The sequence below is a fragment of the Panthera pardus genome, unplaced genomic scaffold, assembly GCF_024362965.1.
Source record: "Panthera pardus isolate Hobbes unplaced genomic scaffold, ASM2436296v1 HiC_scaffold_15, whole genome shotgun sequence".
NCBI classification, from domain to species: domain Eukaryota; kingdom Metazoa; phylum Chordata; class Mammalia; order Carnivora; family Felidae; genus Panthera; species Panthera pardus.
Genome location: NW_026526710.1, coordinates 27020192 through 27046368, shown reverse-complemented (window position 1 = coordinate 27046368; position 26177 = coordinate 27020192). Strand labels below are relative to the sequence as shown.

The 26177-nt window shown below is 36.5% G+C and overlaps 1 protein-coding gene across 5 annotated transcripts in view; it reads right to left on the bottom strand.

Annotated features, from left to right (window-relative positions):
• The window catches only part of SPIRE1 (spire type actin nucleation factor 1), a 200823-nt gene that overhangs the window by 50992 nt on the left and 123654 nt on the right, over positions 1-26177 (bottom strand). For all 5 annotated transcript variants that reach the window (XM_019433832.2, XM_019433836.2, XM_019433833.2 and 2 more), the window contains exons 5-6: positions 22622-22699; positions 18891-19055 (exon numbers count right to left, since the gene is read on the bottom strand). In XM_019433832.2, coding sequence (XP_019289377.1) covers positions 18891-19055; positions 22622-22699 — 243 coding nt within the window. The remainder of the gene's footprint in view (positions 1-18890; positions 19056-22621; positions 22700-26177) is intronic.

The following is a 26177-nucleotide window of genomic DNA, read 5'->3' as shown; positions in this document are numbered from 1 at the left end:
TATTTTTTAAAAAAAGGACCTGAACTGCCACTCCCAAGCACGGTTGGATCCCCAAATGCAACCCTTCTACCTGAGTTCAGGGAGGATGACAAGCCTGTTGTGGCCCACATAGCATCCACTCTCTCCTTCCCTGGGCCATACCTCCTAGTCCTGAATGAGGCCAGGATGGCCCATGGAAAGATTTAGGAGTAAAAGCTGCTTGAACCAAGTCAAGCTTGAGACTGCTAGTACTTGGTTCAAGGAGGGCATGTCCTGTAGCAGCAGAGCTAGAGGCCTAATGTGGCACAACCCCCATCTATGGATTTCATGTTACATAAGACATTTTTTTAAATCCTTATTGTATAGAACAACCTAATGAGACTTTCCTATTAACTTTCAATTATACTCCTGAACAGGGTAATACATATCTTTCTAGCCATTTTTCATATGCTTTTACTTTAATGTATACTTTCCATCACAACAGCAGGGCTTAGGGAATGGTTTAAATAAGGCCAGGGTTGTGAATTCCATTCCCTAAAAAAGTGCATAGTTTCCTCACTAGTCAGAAACTGTATCCTGGATCCCAATTACAAAGTGTGTGTCAGTGCTCATGAGGTAGATCGCAGAACTTTATGGATGTGAGTCAGTGAAAATCCTTACCATGAGGAGAAAAAGCAACTTTGTGCTAATACCATGCTGCAACTGGCTCAGTGAAATTATACCCCTACACATACAGAACACATACTGAAACAAGTTGTCTGAGCTGCAATGATAAATGATTCCTGGATGAACACAAATAGTAGAGCCACAAGTAAATAAGACACTTCTACAACTTGATCTCATTTTTGAGCCACGATGCCTTAAACAAAGAACTTCTAAATAAAAGGTGTTGTTTCTATATCTTCATTAAAATTTTTTTAAATTATTTTTATTTATTTTTAAGAGAGAGAGAGACAGAGTGCGAGTGGGGGAGGGGCAGAGAGAGAGGGAGAGACAGAATCTGAAGCAAGGCTCCAGGCTCTCAGTTGTCAGCACAGAGCCCAACATGGGGCTTGAACCCAGGAGTGTGAGATCATGACCTGAGTCCAAGTTAGATGCTTAACCAACTGAGCCACCCAGCCATCCCTCTACATCTTCATTTTTAAAAGGTGAGTTATTTGAAGCTATTTGTTAGAATTAAAGCATTTTACTCAAACATTCTGAAAAAAGCCAACTGAGATGTTTTACACTTCTATAACTTAATATTCTGGATGATATCCAATATGGCTAAGCCACCAATTCCCAACATCACTACAAATGTACTGAAAACAGTGGATTACTGTGGTATGGTTGTATAGTTTAAACCTAAGGATTAAATATTTTTAAAATTATTTTTATTAAAAAAAATGCTTAATGTTACTTTTTGAGAGCGAGCGAACGAGTGAGAGTGGGGGAGGGGCAGAGAGAGAGGGAAATACAGAATCTGAGGCAGGCTCCAGGCTCTGAGCTGTCAGCACAGAGCCCGACTTGGGGCTCAAACTCACAAACTGTGAGATCATGACCTGAGCTAAAATCAAGAGTTGGGTACTTACCTGACTGAGCCCCCTAGGCGCCCCTATACCTGAGGATTAAATTAAAAACATCTCAGCACAGTGCCTCATGTAAGATGGACCAGGTCTGAAAACTCTGTTTGCTCTTTACAAAAAAAAATTTTTTTTTATTTTTTAGAGAGAGAGGCAGAGCACAAGCGGGGGAGGGGCAGAAAGCGAAGGAGACAGTATGAAGCAGGCTTCGGGTTCTGAGTTGTCAGCACAGAGCCTGATACGGCTAGAACCCACAACCGTGAGATCATGACCTGAGCCGAAGTCAGATGCTTAACTGACTAAGCCACCCAGGTGCCTGTACAAAAATATTTCTTAATGGGGCACCTGGATGGCTCAGTCGGTTGAGCGTCCGACTTCGGCTCAGGTCATGATCTCGCGGTCTGTGAGTTCGAGCCCCACGTCGGGCTCTGTGCTGACGGCTCAGAGCCTGGAGCCTGCTTCGGATTCTGTGTCTCCCTCTCTCTCTGACCCTCCCCCGCTCATGCTCTGTCTCTCTCTCTCTCAAAAATAAATAAAACATTTAAAAAAATTCAAAAAAAAAAAACAACAAAAAAACCCCAAAAATATTTCTTAAAGAAATTAGAAACTGGCATCTACTTATTAGAATAAAAATTTTTAATATCGAGTTTTTGAAGATTAAGTATGAGTAGTTGAATTTCTACTCTCATTTACCAGGTACATTTCTATAAAATAAGGAACTATTCACACTTTTAGTCTTTTATTTGTTTTTTTAATGTTTATTTTTATTTTATTTTTGAGAGAGACAGACAGAGTATGGGCAGGGAAGGGGCAGAGAGAGGGAAACACAGAATCTGAAGCAGGCTCCAGGCTCCAAGCTGTCAGCCTAGAGCCCACACAGGGCTCAAACGTGCAAACTGTGAGATCATGACCTGAGCTGAAGTTGGATGTTTAAGTTAGCCACATTGGCACCCCAAATTTTAGTCTTTTAGAATGAAAACTTGAAAGCTCCCCACATGAACTTAATCATACTGGAACCTCCATCTGCCCAGCTCCTCGCATAGGGACTCAGCATATACTTACTTAACCAATTTGCACAGATTCAACCAGACAGAGAAAGACACGGAAAGGAAAACAATGGCTACCATGAAGTAGAAACATCTATCCATTTCTCTTCACTTCCTACCCACAATCTACAAGTTCAAAAAATGTATCATTTATACCCAGATACATTGAATGGCAAACAGAGGCATCACTGATAATTATCATAAAAAACACATAAAACTACCTGTCATTACGAAGCTCACAGAGCCCTCAACAAACAAAAAGCTTAAATAACTTGGTCTTTGAAAAAACATTATTTTCTATTTCTGTCTTAAGCAAAACAGAACCACTAACAATGACGTAAGATTCCAACTAAAAATGTACAAAGCCAATCTATAGATTATGGATTAATTTTGGGCCCCCAACCAAACTGCTTTTTCCCCTCAGCTTGGAGGTTGAACGGACAAGTAAAAATTATACATATCTAAAGTAAACAGTGTGATTATCTGATATGTGTGTATACATTGTGACTGATGACCACAACCAAGCTAATTAACACATCCACCACCTCCCATAGTTACTGATTTTCTGTGTGATGAGAACATGTAAGATGCGTAGTCTCAGCATATTTCAGCACACAATAGAGTATCAGTAATGATAGCCACCGTGCTGAGTCCCCAGAACTTACTCATCTAATGACTGAAACATATGACCTATGACCAACATTTAACCAACATCTCTCCAGTTCCCCCATCACTGAGCCCTGGCAACCTACTGTTCTACTCTCAGCTTCACCATACAAATGAGATCATATACAGTATTTATCTTTCTGTGCCCAGGTTATTTCACCTAGCATAATGTCCTCCAAGGTCATCAATGTTTTTGCAAATGGCAGGATTTCCTTCTGTATTGCGACTGAATTACTATTCCATTGTATATGTATACACTATCCATTCATCTGTTGACAGACATTTAGGCTGTTTCCATAACTTGGCTATTATGAATAATGCTGCAATAAACATGGGAGTGCAGATATCTTGAGATCCTGATTTGATTTCCTTTGGAAATATATGCAGAAGTGAGATTGCTGGTGATGTGGTAGTTCTATTTTTTTTGTACTATATTTGTTTGTTTGTTTATTTATTTAATTTACATCCAAGTTAGTTAGCATATAGTGCAACAATGATTTCAGTAGATTCCTTAATGCCCCATATCCATTTAGCCCATCCCCGCTCTCCCACAACCCCTCCAGTAACCCTCTGTCTGTTTTCTATATTTGAGAGTCTGTTTTGTCGCCCTCCCTGCTTTTATATTACTTTTGCTTCCCTTCCCTTTGTTCATTTATTCTGTATCTTAAAGTCCTTATATGAGTGAAGTCAGCACAGAGCCTGATGTCTTTGATATGATATTTGTCTTTCTCTGACTAATTTCACTTGGCATACCTCCATCCACGTAGTTGCAAATGGCAAGATATCATTCTTTTTGATTGCCGAGTACTACTCCATTGTATATATGTACCACATCTTCTTTATCCGTTCATCCATCAATGGACATTTGGGCTCTTTCCATACTTTGGCTATTGTTGACAGTGCTGCTATAAACATTGGCATGCATGTGTCCCTTCGAAACAGCATACCTAGTAGTGCAATTGCTGAGTCATAGGGTAGTTCTATTTTTAATTTTTTGAGGAAGCTCCACACTGCTTTCTAGAGTGGCTGCAAGAGTTTGCATTCCCACCAGCAGTGCAAAAGAGATCCTCTCTTTCTCTGCATCCTAGCCAACACCTGTTGTTGCCTGAGTTGTTAGTGTTAGCCATTCTGACTAAATACCTTGGTATTTATATCTTGGATAAATACCTAGTAGTGCAATTGCTGAATCATAGGGCAGTTCTATTTTTAATTTTTTGAGGAAGCTCCACACTGCTTTCTAGAGTGGCTGCAAGAGTTTGCATTCCCACCAGCGGTGCAAAAGAGATCCTATCTTTCTCTGCATCCTAGCCAACACCTGTTGTTGCCTGAGTTGTTAGTGTTAGCCATTCTGACTAGTATGAGGTGGTATCTCATTGTGGTTTTTAATTCGTATTTCCCTGATGATGAGTGATGAACATTTTTTCATGTGTCGGTTGCCATCTATCTGGATGTCTTCTTTGGAGAAGTGTCTATTCATGTCTTTTGCCCATTTCTTCACTGGATTATTTGTTTTTTTGGGTGTTGAGTTTGATAAGTTCTTTATAGATTTTGGATACTAACCCTTTATCTGATGTCATTTGCAAATATCGTCTCCCATTCTGTCGGTTGCCTTTTAGGTTTGCTGATTGTTTCCTTCGTTGTGCAGAAGCTTTTAATTTTGATGAGGTCCCAATAGTTCATTTTTGCTTTTGTTTCCCTTGCCTCTGGAGACGTGTTGAGTAAGAAGTTGCTGCGGCCAAGGTCAAAGAGATTTTTGCCTGCTTTCTACTCGAAGATTTTGATGGCTTCCTGTCTTACATTTAGGTCTTTCGTCCATTTTGAGTTTATTTTTGTGTATGGTATAAGAAAGTGGTCCGGGTTCATTCTTCTGCATGTTGCTGTCCAATTTTCCCAGCACCACTTGCTGAAGAGACAGTCTTTATTCCACTGGATATTCTTCCCTGCTTTGTCAAAGATTAGTTGGCCATATGTTTATGGGTCCATTTCTGGGTTCTCTATTCTGTTCCACTGATCTGAGTGTCTGTTTTGTGCCATGTGGTAGTTCTATTTTTAATTCTTTCAGGAACTGCCATACTTTTTTCCATATGGCTTTACCAATTTACATTCTACCACCAGTGCACAAAGGTCCCTTTTCTCCATATCCTCACCAACACTTGGTATGTTTTGCTTTTTTAATAACAGCTATCCTAACAGGTATGAATGAAGTGACATATCACCATAGTTTTGACTTTCATTTCCCCGATGACTAGTGATTTTGAGTAACTTTTCATAAACCTGTTAGCAATTTATACATCTTCTTCAGAAAAATGTTTATTTAGGTCCTTTGCACTTAAAATTTTTTTATTTATTTATATTATTTATTTTATTGCTATTGAGTTGTATGAGTTCCTCATATGTTTTGGATATTGGCCTTTTAGCAGGTATGTTTGCCTAACCAAATTTCAAAAACATTTCCTTTTATTAAAGAAAAACATTGTAAAAAAGTATTGGGGCGCCTGGGTGGCTCAGTCAGTTAAGCATCTGACCTCAGCTCAGGACATGATCTCGTGATTTATGGGTTTGAGCCCCACACAGGGGTCTGTGCTGACAGCTCACAGCCTGGAGCCTGCTTCAGATTCTGTGTCTCCCTCCCTCTCTTGCACTCCCTTGCTTGTGCTCTGTCTCTCTCTCTCTCTAAAAAAAATAAACATTAAAATAAAATAAAAAAAAGAAAAACAAGTATCTTCAACACTGATGCAAATCCCCCTATATATAAAGAGCAGTTAGAAATCAGTAAGAAAGACTAACAGCACCTAGGTCGCTCAGCCAGTTAGGTGTCGACTCTTGATTTCAGCTCAGGTCATGATCTCATCGTTTGTGCGGTTGACCCCCATATTGGGCTCTGTGCTGACAGTGTGCGGAGCCTGCTTGGAATTCTCTGTCTCCCCTTCTCTCTGCCCTTCCTCCCACCATGTGCGTTTGCATTCCCTCTCTTTCAAAATAAATACAGTAAATAAACTTAAAAAATTATACTAAATCGTACTAAAAATTGTTTCTGTTGTCACCCACTACAGCCTCATCTTCAGCAGTGTTTTGGAAATGCAAAATATTCTTATAAATCAATTATATTTGTGTATCAATATTTATTTAAAGCAGCAGAAATCCAGTTTATGTTATTTATTAACAGTTACATAGTATTACTAGAGTTTCATAAAACATGTGGCCTGCCACATACTCCCTGCACCTCTAACACACATACTTGAAAGAAAGGGTAAGATAGTTTTCCTCAGAAACATGAGAAGCTACAATTTCATCATTAGGATTTCAAATATATCTCCAAATTTCTAATCACAAAGAGGTTTATGAGGGTTTTAGACAAGTTGACAGTATTCACCAAAGGCCTTAAAGATGTGTATATTCACTGATCCAATAATTCCATGGCTAGAATTTACACTGAGGAAATTAATACAGCTTTTTATATAATACTAAAAAATGGTAAATCTATATTATCACCTCATATTTGTCAGAATGGCTATTATCAAAAAGATAAGACATAACTGTTGGTAAAAATGTGGAGAAAAGGGAACACTTATGTACTGTTGGTGGGAATATAAATTGGTGCAGACACTATGGAAAACAGTGTGGAGGTTCCTCAAAAAAATTAAAAATAGAAATATCATATGATCTAGAAATTCCATTTCTGGGTATTTATCTGAAGGAAATGAAACACTAACTTGAAAAGGTAGCTATACTCCGTGTTTACTGCAGCATTGTTTATAATACCAAGACATGGAAACAACCTAAGTGTCCACTGACAGATGAATGGATAAAGAAAATGGGGCACTTGAGTGGTTCAGTTGGTTAAGCATCTGACTTTGGCTCAGGTCATGATCTCACAGTTTGTGGGTTTGAGCCCTGTGTTGGGCTCTGTGCTGACAGCTCAGAGCCTGGAGCCTGCTTTGGATTCTGTGTCTCCCTCTCTTTCTGACCCTGCCCTGCTCACACTCTGTGTGTGTGTCTCTCTCTCAAAAATAAATAAACATTAAAAAAAATTTAAAGACAAATATAAAACAACAATCATAAATCTATGTCAATAGACACAAAATGTATAAATTAGACATAATTTATGACAATAACAACATAAGGGGGGGGAATGAGCTATAAAGGAGAAGGGTTTTTATACATTATTAAAACTAAGCTGGTATTACCTCAAACTTGATTGCTATAAAGGTAAGATATCAATTATAATCTCTAGGGAACTACCAAGAAAAAAAGAAAAAATACAGAAAAAAATGAGAAGAGAATCAAAATGGTATATAGGAAAAAAATAATCACAAAAGAAGGTGGCAATGAAGAAATTATAGGACAAATGAGATTTAAAATATAAAGAAAATAAATGTCAAAAGACAAATAATTTCTTCCTTATCACTAATTATCTGCAGTATAAAAGGAATCAATTCTCCAACTGAAGAAATCAACAGAGTGGACAAAGAAAACATGATCTAATTTTGTGCTGTCTACAAGACTCAAATAAGATCCAAAGACATGTATAAGTTGAAAGTGAAAGCATGAAAAAAGATATTCCATGCAAATAGTAATCAAAGGTGAGATTGGGTGGTTTTATTAATATCAGACAAAATAGACTTTCAGACAAAAACTGTCACAAAAGACAAAGAGAGACATCATATATTGATAAAAGGGCCAATAAATCAAGAAAATATATTATAAATATAAATGCACCTAAATATATGAATTAAAAATAGAAATAGTTCTATAATAATAGTTGGAGACTTCAATAATGGGTAGAACTAGAGAGGTCAGTAAGGAAAGAAAGAACCTGAACAACACTATACTCCAATTAAACAAACCAACTAATAATATAGAACATTCTACCCAACAGTCTGCTTTTTCTTAAATGCACAAAGAACATTCTCCATGTTAGACCTCAAAACAACTCTCAACACATTTAAAAAGACTGAAATCATAAAAGCATCTTTTCTAATCACAAAGGAAAGAAACCACTGGCAGAAGGAAAGCTGAAAACATTCACAAATATGTGAAATTTTAAAAACACACTGCTAACAACCAGGAGAAATTATGAGTCAAAGAAGAAATTATCAGTAGAATAATAAAATACCTTGAAATTAATGAAAATGAAAACACAATATACAAAAATTTATGAAATGCAGTGCTCAGAGGGAAATTCATAGTTGTAAAGACCTATATTAAGAAAGAAGGAAGAAGAAAGAATTCAAATCAATAACCTGACTTTACATCTTAAGGGTCTAAGAAACAAACAAGCTTGCATAAGGAAAGAAATGATAAAGATTAGAGAATAAATAAATCAAGAAAGAAAAATAGACAAAATTAACAAAGCCAAAAGTTGTTTCATTCATTCAAAGATCAACAAAATTAATCAACAGACTGACCAATAAAAAAAGAGACAGGATTCAAAATACAAATATTAGAAATGGAATCAAAGTAGGGACATTACTACAGATGTTACAGAAATACAAAGCATTACAAAAGAATAGTATGATAATTTTACATTAACAAATAAGATAATCTAGATGAGATGGACAAATATCTAGAAAGACACAAACTAACAAAACTGATTAAAAAGGAAGAATGTGAGGGAGGGAGGAAGAGAGAAAGAGAAAGAAAATCTGAACAGACTTCTAACAGGTAAAGAGATTGAGTAAGGAATCAAAAATCTCCCAACAAAGAAGAGCCCACGACCAGAAGACTCCACTGGTGAAGTCTACTCAAACATTTAAAAAAGAATTAACCCCAATCCTTCTCAAATTGTTCCAAACATTAGAAAAGGAGGTAACACTTCCTTACTTATTCTGAGGCCAACACTACCCTGATACCAAGCCAGACATGGGCATCACAAGAATACTATGTATTAAATCCCTTCTGAATACGGACGCAAAACTCCCAACCAAATAGTAAGCTGACTCTAGCAGCATACTAAAAGTATTGTACATCATGACCAACTGGGATTTGTCCCATAAATGCAAGGATAGTTCAATGCATAAAAATACACCAGGTAATACACCACCCACGTTAATGGAATGAATCAAAAGAACCCACGTGATTGTCTTAATTAATACAGAAAAATGATTTAGCCTAATACCAACAACACATGATAAAAATACTCAACAAACTTGGAATGGAAGGAAACTTCCTCAGCATGATAAAAATCATTTGTGAAGGGGAGCCTGGGTGGCTCAGGTGGCTGAGTGTCTGACTTCAGCTCAGGTTACGATCTTGCTGTTCCAGATTTCGAGCCCTATATCAGGCTATGTGGTGATAGCTCAAAGCCTGTAGCCTGTTTCAGATTCTGTGTCTCCCCGTCTCTCTCTCTCTCTGCCCCTCCCCCACTCATGATCTGTCTCTGTCTCTCATGACATTAAAAAAAAATTTTTAAGTAAACATTTAAAAAAATTTTTTTAAGTCATTTGTGAAAATCCATAGCTAATATTATACTCAATGACGAAAAACTGAATACCTTCCCCTTAACATCAGAAAGAAGATATGGATGCCTGCTTTTGCTAATTCCATTCAACACTGATGTTTCTAGCCAGGATAATTAAAAGGCATCCAGAGGGGTAAGGAACGAGTGAAAGTATCTCTCTTCACAGATTACATGATCATGTATATAAAATAAAATATCCTAAAAAATCCATCTAAAAATTATCAGTGTTAATAAACTTGGCAAAATTGCAGAATATAAGAGAAACGTATAAAAATCAGTTGTGTATGTACATATAATATGTATATGTATGTATAATGCATATACATTAGCAATGAATGATCCAGAAAAAATTAAGAGAACAATCCCATTCACAATGACATTGAAAATAATAAAATATTTAGGAACAAATTTAACCAATGAGGTGTAAGGCTTATATCCTGAAAACCATCAAACACTGCTGAAAGAAATAAAAGAAGACCTAAATAAATGGAAAGACATTCCATGTTTATGGACTGGAAGACTTAATATTGTTAAGATGACAATATAACCAAAAGTGATCTAGAGATTCGATATAATCTCTTATCAAATTCTCAATGTATTTTTTTGCAGAAATAGAAAAGCCTATTTTAAAATTCACATGGAATCTCAAAGAATTCTGAATTACCAAAACAATCTTGAAAAAGAAAAACAAAGTTGAAGGACTCACTTTCAGATTTCCAAGCTTATCACAGAGCTATAATAATTAACTATATGTATTGTAATCATCCCACAGTGTGGGATAAACATAGGACAGTCATAATATATCAATGAAACAGAATTCAGAGTTCAGAAATAAACTCATACATTCAACTGATTTATGACAAAAGTCCCAAGACCATTAAATGGAGGTAAGAAAAGTCTCAACAAATGATGCTAAGACAAATGGGTATCAAAATGCAAAAGAATGATGTCTGACCTTTACTTCACACTATATGCAAAAAATTAACTTAAAATAGATTGAAGACCTACATATAAGAGCTAAAAGTATAAAAGTCTTAGAAGAAAACAGGGGTAAATCTTTATACCCTTAGATTTGACAATATATTTTTAGAAATGACACCAAAAGCCTGAGCAATAGGAGAGAAAGAATAGATAAACTGAATTTTGGCAAAATTAAAACCTTTTCTGCTTCAAAATACACTATTAAGAGAGTAAAAAGACAATCTACAGAATGGGAGAAAATATTTGCAAATCATGTCTGTCAAGAGTCTAGTATCCAGAGTATATAAAGAATTTTTATCATTCAACAATAAAAATACAAACAACACAATTAAAAATTAGGCACAGGATCTGCATTGACTTTTCTTCAAAGAAGATATACAAAAGGCCCACAAGCACACGAAAACATAAAACATCATTAGTCATTAGGGAAATGCAAATCAAAATCACAGTGAGATTTCACCTCATACTTACTATGGTAGGCATAATTAAAAACAAAAATGGACAGTAACAAATGTTGGCAAGAATGTGGAGAAACTGAAACTCTCATACACTGCTGGTGGGAACATAAAATGATGCAAGTGGTACAGAAAGCAGTTTGGTGGTTCCACAGTAAGTTAAACTTAGAATTATCATGATCCAGCCATTTCACTCTTAGGCATTTACCCAAAAGGACTGAAAACAAGTATTCAAACAAAACTTGTACATGACTGATCACAGCAGCACTATTCACAATAGTGAAAAGGTGGAAAGAACCCAAATGTCCATCACATGATGAATGGATAAACAAAATATGGTATATGCACACAATGGAATGTTATTCTACCATAAAAAAGAATAAAGTACTCTTACATGCTACAATGTGGATGAACCTAGAAAGCATTATTCTAATTTTAGTATATGTGCTGCCGAAGCGAGCACTAGAAAGCATTATTCTAAATGAAAGAAGCCAGACACAAAAGGTCACATATTATTTGATTCCATTTATATGGAATATCCAGAAATATCCAGAATACATGAAATATCCAGAATCAGGGCAGGGGAGATTAGGAGTGACTGCTTCATGGGTACAGAGTTTCCTCTGAGGTGATGAAATTATTTTCGAACAAGACAGAGGTGGAGGATGCACAAAACTGTGGATGTACTAAATGCCACTGAGCTATATATCCACTTTAAATACCTTAAATGAATGAATGAGTGAGTGAAAGAGAGGAGAAAAAAAAACAAAAACAAAAACAAACAACCAGACTCTTTAAAAGCCTTTCATTTACCACAAAAGAATAATACCTTCCAAACCTGGATGCACAGTTATGTCTACTACATCCCATTATTTCCCAAATACATGATCTTGAGCCTTACCCAATGTTATATGTCTTAAAACATATTATAACCCAGCTGAAACCTGTGAAATCAACACCTACAAGAGAAATCTATCCTATGTAATTCTTAGTATCAGACAAGTTTAACTACTATTTAGCACAATTATTTTCTCTGATAAAAATAGATTTAGTTATATAGTGGGTGACAGGTAAGACATTAGTTATAGATCAAATAGAAATGTTAATAATTTATTAAGCAGTATCAACATTTACTTATTTTAATCAATAATATGAATTTCTAAATAATTCCTTCAGGATAAGAGATTTTGAAAATCACCTGAGATTAATGTTGAGTACTCCCACTCAGAGAGGATATAGTTCAAGTAAGTAGAAATTTTTGAAAAAGACAGCATTGCCCAATATTAGCAACAAAAATTATCTTGCATTGTTTGTAAAAGTGTAAACTGGTATAAGTTTGGCAAAATGTATTAAAATTTTAAATGTGCACAATCCTTGATCTATCCATCTCACCAACAGAAATTTAAACCAAGGAGATAATTAGATGAGATGTTTGAGGATATTCATCATAGTACTAATTAAAACAACGAAAACTGGAAACAATCTAAATGTCTATTAATAGAGGCTTGGGTAAATAATTCACAGTGCACATATACTAGAAAATACTGTGAAGTCATTTAAAAAAGAGAGACTATCGGACATTCATTCCTCATAGGAATTACAGACTGAAAAGGGCTAAAAAACAGTACATGATTCTCTTTGTATAAATAATCATCCATCCATGAATATAGAAGAGTTTGGAAGGAGAGGTTCTTCAAGATGCTGAATGGTACAGATGGAAGATTTTCAGGAAATTTTTGCTTTTATTTATGTCTCCTAAAAATTTTTTCTACAATGACCATGTACATAGAAAAAAGACAAATGTGTTTTGTGGAAAATGTATGCGAAAGCATGGTGTATTGCAACTGGGTTTAATTATAATCTGTTAAATACTGAAGACCTGATTGATGCATACACACTTACTGATGGCCTCTTATCCTTCTAAAGCCTACCGTACCTGTTCCAACCATTTCATCTCACAGAATGCTCCTTGTTGCTGCCCATAAATTGGAACTCTATCTTCATGAGGCAGTGATGTCCCTGAGATGCTTTCTGCAGTGTATTTTATGGCATTTGATTTGTCTGCTAAGCTATAAGTTCTGCTGTGTTTTCACAGCAGTGCAAGTGCTCGGCTGTGATGAGTCAGACTCCTGCAGGTGCAGCTGGCTATGGAAGGAGCACACCCAGCAGTCACACATAACCCTTCAAGGAGAATGTGCACAACACTGCCAGAGATGGGCAGATGTACCTTTCTCAGTTTTACAGCATTAGCGAAGAACCCAGGCTTCTCTTCAGGAACAACACAGCTGCTTTTTGCTCATCACCTGGACCCGAACATATTTTCCAGTGTCCTATCATGTCTACTTGTGTGATTCCACGACCTTTTGAAAACTCAGCTGTCCCGTTAGGGTAACATCAATGTCTATTTGGTCAAATATTATTCATTCTTCCAATTCCAAGCCCAGAATAACCTTTCCTTGGAGCCTCCCTTAACATGTTCAGAAAGAGCTGGCTGTCTCTTCTAAAATCTTACCCTCAACCTTTCACTTATTGTATATTGGTGTCTCTAACCATACTGTGAGAATGGAACCATACATTCATCTTTAAATCACCAGTACATGGCATAAAACCCTAAATAAAACTTTAATTAATTAAATTTTAAATAAAATTAAATCTTTGTAAAATGTATGGAAATACACCCATTCTGGAAAACTGTTTGACTATTTTTCATAGAACTAAATATGCCCTTACAATATGACCCAAACAGTTATACCATGGACATTTATCCCAGAAAAATGGAAACTTGTGCCTATATAAAAACCTGTACACAATTGATGATAGCAGCTTTATTCTTAATATCTCCAAATCGGACACAAACCATATACCTTTTAATAGGTGAATGGTTAAGCAAACTATGTTATGTTCATATGATGGGATACCACTCAGCAATAAAAAAGAGTGAATGATTGATAGGCATGACAACTGGGACAGATCTCAAGGAATGAGTGCTGAGTAAAAAACGCCAATCTCAAAAGGTTATAGTCTGTACTGTTCCATTTATATGACGTAACTGAAGCAACAAACTTAAGGACTCCACACAGGAGTACTGTGGTGTTGGAACAGTTCTGTATCTGGTGATGGTAGTTACATAAATCTACAAATGTGACAAAATTTCACAGACACACACACGCACGTGGAGTTTAGGGTTATGACGTGACAGTGGAAGGACACAAAAAGTTGACAAGAAATAGAATAATACTACCAAAGCTAGGCCTTAGAAAGGTTAATCCAGTAGCAGTATCAAGTACTGGAGGGTCGGAGGGGACTGGAACAGAGGCAGGAAGGTGATGCAAAAGATACTATAGAAAGAATTAAGAATTCTAATTCTTACAATTAAGAATTCTAACAATTAACTGGATGTAAGGAGAGAAAAAAGTGTGTAAATTTATAGAAAAAGGTATTAACAGTGGTCATCTCTGCATTTTACGACTGCAGAGATTTCCAGTTTATAATTTTTTTGTATTTGCACTGATGAAGTTTTAAAAATTGTGATAATTACTTTTATATTCAGGAAAAGTCTATTTTCCTAAAAAATGTGAAGTAAATAATTTGTTATTGTAAAGCATTTGACTGACTAAAAGTCATTTTATTATTATTTTCTAATATGAAATTTACTGTCACGTTGGTTTCCATACAACACCCAGTGCTCATCCCAACAGGTGCCCTCCTCAATGCCCATCACCCACCCTCCCCTCTCTCCCACTCCCCATCAACCCTCAGTTTATTCTCAGTTTTTAAAAGTCTCTTATGGTTTGGCTCCCTCCCTCTCTAACTTTTTCTTCCTTCCCCTCCCCCATGGTCTTCTGTTAAGTTTCTCAGGATCCACATAAGAGTGAAAACATATGGTATCTGTCTTTCTCTGTACGTAAAAGTCTTTTTAAAAGACAGCAACAAAGAAAAGATCTCAAACTGATAGTAAAAGATGTTAGCCCAGGTGAGCTGAAGAATGATGATCTTACATGAACACGAAAAGAAGGGCAAATGTGGGGACACAGAATATTGAGACCAGTCTTGGATATACTTGGTTTAAGAAATCCTGGAAGAGGTGCCCGAGAAAGTGTAAAATATATAAAGTACTCAAGGCAGCAGAGGCTATTTAAGACAGTTGAGAACTGCAGTCACACAGATACTGAAGTATAGGTGATAACGAAAATTTTAAGTTTTAAGGGAGAAAATGTGGACCATGAAAAAACTCTATAGGAGCCAAATCTTGAGGAATGTTTGTGTTTAGGGCATGACAGAAGGCAAAGAAGAGAGTGCAGTGGTTGTCCCCAAGACAGGGTTGGGGATGGGGAGATGGGAGGTCCCACACACAAGGAAGGAAACAAAGCAGACTCCTCCTCTGACTCTCCCCACCTTCTTTCAGACCCTGCAACCCGACAAACTCCACCCCTAGCTTCTAATGCTCTACTTTCCCCTTCCCTACAACCTACAGCCTTTCCCAAGCATTATTACCAAACAAAACTTTCTTTAGCCCCAATGTGCCTTCCAGATGCTAGCTACCCTTAGATCTCTTTTTAAAAACTTCTTTAAAAAGGCACACTCAGACTGTTTCTGCTTCCTCATTTCCAACCTACAATCTGGTTTCTTTCTATTTCTTTACTTAATAAAGGTTACAAATCATGTCCATGTTGCTAAATTTGTTAAATATTTCTCAATGCTTAAATGATCTGACCTGCCAGCAGCATTCTGCCTCCTAAAATGCTACCTCCCTTTTGCAGCTGTGACCCCATTTTTCCTACGTTTCTTCTCTAGCTACACCTTTTCAATCTGTTTACCACCTTCCTCTGTTCTAATCTCTTACATGCTGAGGCTCCCTGGGATCTGTCCCAAAGCTGATCTCTCCTCTTACCCTCTGCCCTGTCCCTGAGAACTCCAGTATGTCAGCTGTTCCCCACCCTCCTTGCCAACTTTAGCCCTCACGATTATACATTCCATTCTATACTCCAATTATGGAGAATTTTTGTAGTTTTCTTATGTCAAATCCTATCACTTCTTGGTCTTTGTACATTTTTTTTTTGGCATATAGCCTCTTACATTGAGCTTATCACACTGTATTGTATTGCCTAATTACCTGTGGCTCCCACCATACTTTAAACTTCCTGAGAACAAGGACTATATTACATCCTTTTTCCAGAGTCTAGAATAGTGCCTGGAACATGAGAAGTGCCTAGTAAATAATTGTTAAATTAAAATAAAATTAAGAAATATACAACTGGTATATATTTTAAAATGTTTAAATGTACTTGTAACCAAAGAAATATAGATTTAAAAAAATTTTTTTATGTTCATTTATTTTTGTGAGAAAGACAGAGTACAAGCGAGGGAGGGGCAGAGAGAGACAGATAAACAGAATCCGTAGCAGGCTCCAGGCTCTGAGCACAAAGCCCGACATTGGCCTCAAGCTCACGAACCATGAAATCATGACTTGAGCTGAAGTCGGATGCTTAAAGGACTGAGCCACACAGGCACCCTCAGAGAAATATAGATTTTAAAAATAAAAGTGTTTTCTCCCAGTCAAATTTGTCAACCCCAAATGATACCCACTTTAGTCAAGGATATGAAGAAATGGGCAAAACTGCTGTGTTGTAAATAGTAATCATTATGATATAACTAAAGGGCAATTTGGCCACACAAGTGTGTAGCACACAGCACAGGTTCTGACAGAATGGGGATGAAGATAGGCTTTGCCTTATAACTAGTTGTCTGAAGAGCACCTTTAAACTTCAGTTGCCTCATTCCTAAAAGAGATCAGATTTACTAAGAAGTAAATCAACATAATATAGCTGCAATATTGCAGCTTATTAAAATTAACAAAGAGCTCAAACAGCTACCTAAATGTTTTTTTTAGAGTTTATCTATTTATCTATCATCTATCTATCTATCTATCTATCTATGTAATCTCTACACCCAATGTGGGGCTTGAACCCAGAGATCAAGAGTCGCATGCTCTTGGGGGCGCCTGGTTGGCTCACGCAGCTGAGCGTCTGAGTGTTGACTTTGGCTCAGGTCATGATCTCATGGGTTCGTGGGTTCAAGCTCCGCATTGGGCTCCACAATGGCAGTGCAGAACTTGTTTGGGATTCTCTCTTTCCTCTCTTTGCCCTCCCCCTCATTCTCAAAATAAGTAATAAATAAATTAAAAAAAAAAGTTGCATGCTCTTCCGACTGAGCCAGCCAGGTGCCCTTACTTAAATCTATTTTAAAACTAAGTGATGTGCTTCGTAAGAATCTTCCACATAAAATAACTGATTAAATTTTCTAAAAAATGGGGATATAATTCATTAATTCATCTCCTATCTACAATTCATTAATTCATTCCACAACTATTTGTTGGGCACAGTATTTAGCACCTGGCTGTGTGTCAGGCACATGCTCCAGTTAGGGGATATAACAGCAAAAGAACTAAGTTCCTGTGGTAAGAGAAATAGCGAATCTGAAAATACATGACACTGTGAGCTACTGACACATGTGGGTAGGGGGGCAAACACTTCTCTAATCAGGGGACATTTGAGCAGAGACCTAAAATGTGCTAAGGAAAGCTACATAGATGTGTGGGAAAAGAGAGTGCCAGGAAAAGGGGCAGCAAAGGTTCTGCTGCAGGAGCACCTGACAGCAGAGACCAGCATGGCTAAGGAGGAGAAATCAACCAGGAAAGGTGGTAGGAGGTGATGTCTGAAAGGTAAGCTGTACCAGACTCTGTAGAGCTTTGCAGGCCAAGGTAAGGATGTGGAGTTTGTTCCAAGTGTGATGGAGAACCATGGAAAGTTCTGAGCAGGAAAATGGTATCATCATATTTTTACCTGAAGGGGCTTACTCTGGCTGTTTTTGGGAAAAATTGACTAAGAGGGGCAAGAGTGAAAATAGGAAGGCTACTTAGAGGTCACTGTAATGTGTGATTGAGAGACAGTGGCAGTCATATTCAGGACATATTTCAGAGGTAGTACTGTCAGGATTCCAATTCTAAGAACCTAACTCAAAGATTTCACTATTGCTATTCAAAAGCATTTATATATGCAAGGATACACAACATAGGCTGCCACAACTTAATACAAGTTGATTGACTTAAACTCTGATATAGCCATAAAGCTAGAAGGGAGGTAGTTATTTAGATGTGATGATGTTGAACACATAATGACATGGAAAAATGTTCATACTATGTATGTTAAGTGAAAATAACTGGTTACAAAACAAAGTATTCAATATTAATCCATTTTGTCTAAATAAAATGGATAGAAAAAAGAAGGTTATAATATAAGCATGTTGCAAAACACCTCTTGGGGCTGTGAAATCACACATTTGCAACTTTTATTCTTTGAGCTTACTGTATTTTTCAAATTTTCTGTAATAATTATGTATTACTTCTATGGGAAGAAATGATTTTTAAAATACTGAGAACAGGGGCGCCTGGGTGGCTCAGACAATTAAGCGTCCGACTTCAGCTCAGGTCATGATCTCACGGTTCATGAGTTTGAGCCCTGCATCAGGCTCTGTGCTGCCAGCTCGGAGCCTGAAGCCTGCTTCAGATTCTGTCTCCCTCTCTCTCTGCCCTTCCCCCGCTTGCACTCTGTCTCCGTATCAAAAATAAATAAACGTTAAAAAAAAAAAAAATTAAAAAAAAACCCACTGAGAACATTTTCAACAAATAAGATTACTAAAGAATAACCATTTGAGTTTTTTAATGGTTTTCTTTGTTACTTACCATTACTTTTCGCAAAGTGTATCTTTTAGATCGAATGTCATCCATTAGCATCTCATACGGGGTGAGCTGATATTCAATGGGCAAAGGGTTGTACTGCCGCTCTTGGACCTTCTTAAGTTTTACTCCATTCCGCAAATCCCTCATCACCTGTACCCAGAATCGAGCCTAAAAGAATCAAGGGTAGAGAGATGTCCATGAATAAATTTACTAGTTCCCTCTAAGTAGCTACAGTCATACAGAAAAAATGAAGAGCTTGGCTTGCAAAACATTGAGTAGACCAAACAAAACTGATTTTTAAAACTAGATTTTATAATACTAAGTACTTAAAAAGCCAGTAGAGAATCACGAGCTCTAAGTTCTGAGGCACCTGGGTATAAACCCTAACTCATTCACTGTGAAAGGCTGTATTAATGGCCTCAGTTCTTCACGCCTCCTGTGTCTACACTCTGTTATGTGATTTTGCTCACTGAAGAGTATATTTCCCACACTCTAACATTGGTTTTGGCTTTATGATTTGCTTGGCCACTGGAAGGAATAGTAGTGGATGTGATGTAACCAAAGTCTGCAAAAGCAAATGCATAATGGGTTTGTGCTTCTATTGCCATGAGAACATTATGCCTGGACTAGCATGATTGTCCAGGAGAAGAATGAGACACACATAACTGATCTGTACGCTCATGAGCTAAATAAATGTACTACTTTATGCAACTGTGATTCTGTAGTGGCTGGTTAGGTGGCATTACTGTGACCACAGCTAAATGATACAATCACCTATTAGCTATCTGACATCCAGCAAGTTGTTTCACCTCTCTGACCCCTGGCTTCCTCACCAATAAAAGATAATGGTACTTCATAACTTGCTGAGATGGTCATATATTATGTGGAAAATGGCCATAATTTTTATGTTATTACTATCTTTGCACAAATTACATAATATTGGTCTTCTTATCAACAAATAATGGTAAACAAATAATGGTAAATTGATTTGCTAGCCCTTCAAGAAAATGAGATATAAATGAAGTACTTACAATAATATAAGACATACTAAATATGTATATTATTATTGTAAGTTAATCCTTTTATTTTCCTACCTATAAGCTAAGGTGTCATAGTCTCTACTTCAGTGAAAAGTAAATCAATATGATATTTAACTGAAACACTGTGGTTTGTTAAAATTAATAAGTAGTTCATATTTATTACTTAAACATATTTACTAAAAACCATGTGATATATTTCATAAGAATTATCTGTACAAAATAACTGATTAAATTTCTCAAAAACGGAATTTATGATTTTTTAAAAAATGTATACCATTTCTTATTCCAAATAAGATTTGAGGTACTTAATATTGTGGTATATCCATTAGAACACCTTCTAAAATATTCCTATTTTAAACAGATCCAATACAATATCCCTAAAATATTCAGATATCTCTTTTGAGAATGTTCTTGTCCCAATTTCTCTGTTTTTCTTATACGCATTCCTTTAAGATCCAGTTCAAATATCATCTCATCTTTTAAAATGCTATCTCTTCTCTTGACTGCCCAGGGCTTTAAGAAAACTTGACATATGTGAAATTTTGAGTATTTAGATAAATTAGGGGATGATTACTCATATTAGAAGATTTTGCTATAATTTATGAAAGGATTCAAACAGACTTTTTATATAGCCAGTTCTTTATATATTATTGTTTGGCAAACATTTTCAGAAATTTAATTTAATTAAGAGATAAAAGTCACAGTAAAATAATGTACGACTGTCACTGTATGTACTCCCAGAGATTCAGTCATTTACATATTCCATCAGAGAGATCCTGAGATGCTACCATCAAAGATACTCTAATTCTCCTTCATTCTTTCATTTCATTCTAATCTTTCTAAATAATTCATTTTAATGGTCTTATAAGAGAGCAGCTGGTGATCTAGGCAAATGGAACTCCCTTTAGAGTTAGCGCATCTCTCGTCAGTGATCCTACCAGTTTTTAAATGAGGCTGCCCTACGGCAATAAATTAAGTTTTTAGTTCAAGTTTAAACTAGCTGTTTGCTAAATTCTGACTACCTGGAGTTATTTATCTGGCTTCCACGTCTAAGAAAACAAATTTTAAAATTTATTAGCCAAGATAAAATACACCTGAAATAAGGCTATTAGAGTATTCTACACAAAGGAAACTTAATAAACAATACTATTCTAAAATGATAATATCCATTTACAAGACATTACAGGCTACTTATTTTTTAACCTTAATCTTAAATGTTCTAGATTAATATCATTCCAAATATCTCAGTGACGTTATCAATAAATTATGAATATTTATATCCATACATCAATACATGTGGATCCATACAATGGATTGGAATACTACTAGTAATAAAAACAACAAACTATCGGGGCACCTGGGTGGCTCAGTCGGTTAAGCGTCTGACTTAGGCTCAAGTCATGATCTCGTGGTTCGTGAGTTCGAGCCCCGCATCGGGCTCTGTGCTGACAGCACGGAGCCTAAAGCCTGCTTCAGATTCTGTGTCTCCCTCTCTCTCTACCCCTCCCTCACTCATGGTCTGTCTCTCTCTCAAAAATAAACATTAAAAAAATGAAAAAACAACAAACTATTGATAGAGGCAACAACATGGATGAAATCTCAAAAGAATTATGCTGAATGGAAGAAGCCAAGCAAAAAACAGTACATACTATATGATTACATTTTTGCAAAATTTTAGAAAATGCAAACTAATCTATAGTGAGAGAAAGCAGATCATGGATTGCTTTCCCATGAGTTCCTCCCAGATCATGAGGAGAAAGGAAGCAGGATTACAAAGGGGCATGAGGAAACTATGGGGGTTAATGGATGGGCTCAATATTTTGATTATGATGATGGTTTCATGGGTATGTATGTATGTGTGTATATGTCAAAACTTATCAAATTATGCCTTTTAAATATGTGTAACTTATTGCATGCTGATTATACTTTAATAAAGCTGTTAAAAAAGAATATGGCAAACAAAGTCTAATATGGTCAAAAGCAATTTGTTCATATCCCCCAAATATTCCTAGTCCCTCATTTAATGGTATCATTTTTTAACCAATATCCTTAACCTGAAAATTCAGAATCCTAAAATGTGCCTTCCCACTGATGCCTGAACATACCTCAGTCTAATTTCATGACAATGACTCAGCCCCAAGGCTGTCATGCCTACCCAACTCTAAGTCATATATGAGGGCAGGGACTCTTGGTTTTACTAGGGTCTAGTACCATGCCAGAAAAAGTGGCTACTCAAAGTGTATTGCATAAATACACTGTAATCATCTGTGCTAGAAATCTGTCTTCTGTTTTATGCAGGCAGAGATCCTGTAATAATACAGGAATGAATAATTCTGCATCTCAGAACCCTAATACAGTAACTATTCATCGGATAAATGAATGCACTACACTGTAGTTTCACACCTTATCCTGAAACAGAGCTTAAACTCTGACTCACAAGAGTATGCTAAGGCATTAATATAATCAGGAAGGTCAGTATTTTAAAACATCAATTTTATCAGAAGGGACATTGGAGTAGTTCTAATAAAATCAGTTAGTTTTGTAAAATGGGGAAGATATTTCCTCAAATGTAAGACTAAGCACATTCAAATTCATATATCAATTCGTATTACAGTCCTTAGTAACAAGCATTTTAGAAATCATCACACTCTGTCTTCAACACTAAGCAGAACAGTGCATATCCAACTACCTTACCCAGTCAGCATTTTTCAGGTCTTCCAGGTCTGTGTTAGATTCATCACTCTTTTCCATTTCTTGAATCTTCTTAAGATTCTATCAATGAAAATAAAAAGAAAACATTTAGGTATAAAAATTTCATTATGCTACCTTCTCAAATGAAAATTTCTAACAGATATCTTCAGATAAAGTCTATATAGAAGCATTATTGAAGCAGATAGTACAGAATCTACTCCCCTATACATTTCAGTCAATGGTAAACTACAATAGATACAGTACTACAGAGAGATGGACTGAGATTGTTCCTTCTAATTTCCTTCTAGGCCTTGCAGCTAAACCTTTGTCACAATATTAACTCACACCACTAAAATGTATTGACATTGCCTTTTCCCCCAATGCCCTTATTCAATACACAATTAAATCTCACAGATATTATTTCCTCCATATAACCTAAGCCCTCTTCTTTTTATCTCCACTGCAGATCCCTTAATCCAAACACTATCTAATTTTTGCTGACTTCTGATGTGGTCTGGCCCCAGATGTTCTCCTCTCCTCACCCCCATGCCTGGTCTCATTTATTCTCTACTTCTGCTCTTCTTTCAGATATCAGGCTCAACAGAATCATCAATTCTTCAGGAAAGCCTTCCCTTCCCCTCAATTAAGTCAAATCTTCCTACTATACAGTGGCATATAGCACCATCCACCTTTCCTCTGTAGCCCTTTTTACACTGTAGTTTTACATTTGTTTGTACCTTCCCTCTAGGTTTCATGAGGCAAAATTCCATTCTCAGGGGCTAATATATATAGCATTGGCACTTTTTATACTCAATATATATTTGTCAAATAATTTCATGAGTAAATTTCAATATATAAAATGCTTTTTATTTATTTATTATTTGGTAATGTATATATTACAAAAACGATTACTGCAATAAGGGTAGTTACCACCTCCACCGCCTCCTATAATTACTTTTTTGTGTACGTGGTGAGAACACTTCAGATCTACTCTTGAAACTTTCAAGCATGTAAGGCAATATTGTTAACTACAGTCAACATGCTGTATATTAGATCTCCAGAACTTATTCATCTTAAAACTGCAAGTTTGTACACTTTTCAATTTTTAATTTATTTGAATGCTGTTGACACACAATGCCCCACCCTTTGAAACTGCATGAATCCAACATTTGCAATTTTAAGAAAATCATGATAACTAAAACATCTACTCGGCTATTAATTACTAATCTGTGTTATACCATTCCTACTTACAACAAATCAATTCTTGTATATTTTACAATTTGTTGAGTTTATTTGCCTGAATGCTTGTGGACTGAGTTTAAATGTACCTTATGAAACCTAGTTTATTTTATATGAAAATACTTAATAGAAAACATTTCTAAACCATTTATTTTTTGCTTCTCAACATCTCAGATTGACCATCTGCAAAATGAGAATAACATCACCTGCTTTTTTTGTACTTAATAATGTATAGGAGTATTAATATAAAAAGAATAAAATAACTCTGAACACTTGAAGAAAATGTGGTATAAATAACGTATTCTCTTGCTAGGAAAGACATTTGGGGGATGAGGGAAGTACTTCTTGGCTGCAACAGGGTATGGGGAAATAATAATATCAGCTAACAAGTGCTAAGGCTTCAGGCAACCATCACTTAACCCCAAGCACAACCCCTGTTATGGCTGGGCTCACAACTGAGGCTCACAAAAGCTAAGTGACATGGCTGGGGTCTCCCCACAGGCAGGACAGAGAGTGAAGTAGGTAGAAGCGGCATCAGGGTCTCAGACAGGAGATAAGATGTGTGGAAGGGACACCAGATAATGAGAAGAATGGCCCTGTTGGAAATCTAAGTGTCCTGATGCTGCTTCCCAATGACTTAGATAAGCCTTAGAAAAAAGCTGGATAAAGTTCTACATTACTTTTGCTAAAATTAGTATTTATGAACTGCTAACACACAAGGAAAAAGAAGACTACGGCTTTGCAGATAATTGGGTACTTAATATCTAGTGTAACATTGTGTCAAAATCTGAGTAATAATCATTACTAAATTAGGACCCTCCATTTTCTGTGTTTAATGACACAACAGATGTCCTGGTACATGCAATTTTTCTGATATTTAAAATACCCCCCCCCTTTTTTTGCTACAGATAATTAGCTGTCTTTTTAAAAATCTCTCATGATTTAAAGCCATGGTTTTCAACCCAAGTCCACAATCTTCATCAAGTAGTGACATCTTGAAATCAGAGCTGAACAGGGAAGAGATCAAAAGGAGAGGCACAGGGGCGCCTGGGTGGCGCAGTCGGTTAAGCCTCCGACTTCAGCCAGGTCCCGATCTCGCGGTCCGTGAGTTCGAGCCCCGCGTCAGGCTCTGGGCCGATGGCTCGGAGCCTGGAGCCTGTTTCCGATTCTGTGTCTCCCTCTCTCTCTGCCCGTCCCCCGTTCATGCTCTGTCTCTCTCTGTCCCAAAAATAAATAAATAAAAAAAAAACGTTGAAAAAAAAAAATTTAAAAAAAAAAAAAAAAAAAAGGAGAGGCACATTTATTTTGTTCCTCTGAGGACTGTAATCCAAGCTCTATCCCAAAAAGAATTAATGCCTTAAGATATATATTATTCTATTGACTAGAATAGTGTTCTTTCTAGCTTTTTATAATTAAAAGCGTAAAAGAAAAGAAAGAGACTTAGGGAGGTGAAATGCCTTTGGGCACCTTGGGACTCTCTCAGCAGCAGTGCTCTTCCCTCTCTTACCCAAATACCAAAAGTTTAGAATAAGTACCTCATTTCTTCCTATTTCTTCCAACTCCAGCCTTGGGGCATTTGTACTGGCTGTTCCTCTCTCCACAATGCTTTACCCCCCATCTCCACATAGCTAATTCCCATACATATCTCATTTTTGCTCAAATGTCACCTTCTCAATGGGGCCTACCTTGACCATCCTATGCAATCCTATACAAACCCCAAGCTCCACTCCCTGCACTAGCAATTCCCCTAGTCTATGTCTTTTTCCAAAAATCATCCTGCCTTCTAATAGTCTATATGATTTACTCAGTGTTTACTGTCTGCCTTTCATTACTAGATTTTAAGTTTCATAAGGAATTATTTTTGTGTATTTTGTTCACTGCTGGGCTCCTGGAATCTCTAGAAGCATGCCTTGCTCTTGGTAGGTGCTTAGCAAGTATTTGTTGAATAAGTGAATTAAGATCTTTCAACCAAGCCCTTCAATCTCCTCAACAGCTCTTATCAAGTCAACTTTAATAAGAAGCCCTATGAAAGGGAAAATTACTCAGAGGAAAATCTGAATTTTCTTCTCTAAATTCAGAATCTACTGAAGGGGTGGGGAAGAAAACTCTTATCTATGCCACACGGAAACATGTGCTTTCCAGTTCAGGGAAATAAACATGTAATCCAAGCTCACATTACATTTAAGTGTCTCATTCAGTCAACAGATTAAAATAAATAATAATCAGAGTAAATAAAAAGAAAAAAATGCACACTGAAGTAATTATAATACTAAACACATCAACAAGATTCAGTCAACATCAAAATAAATTGGCTTGAAAC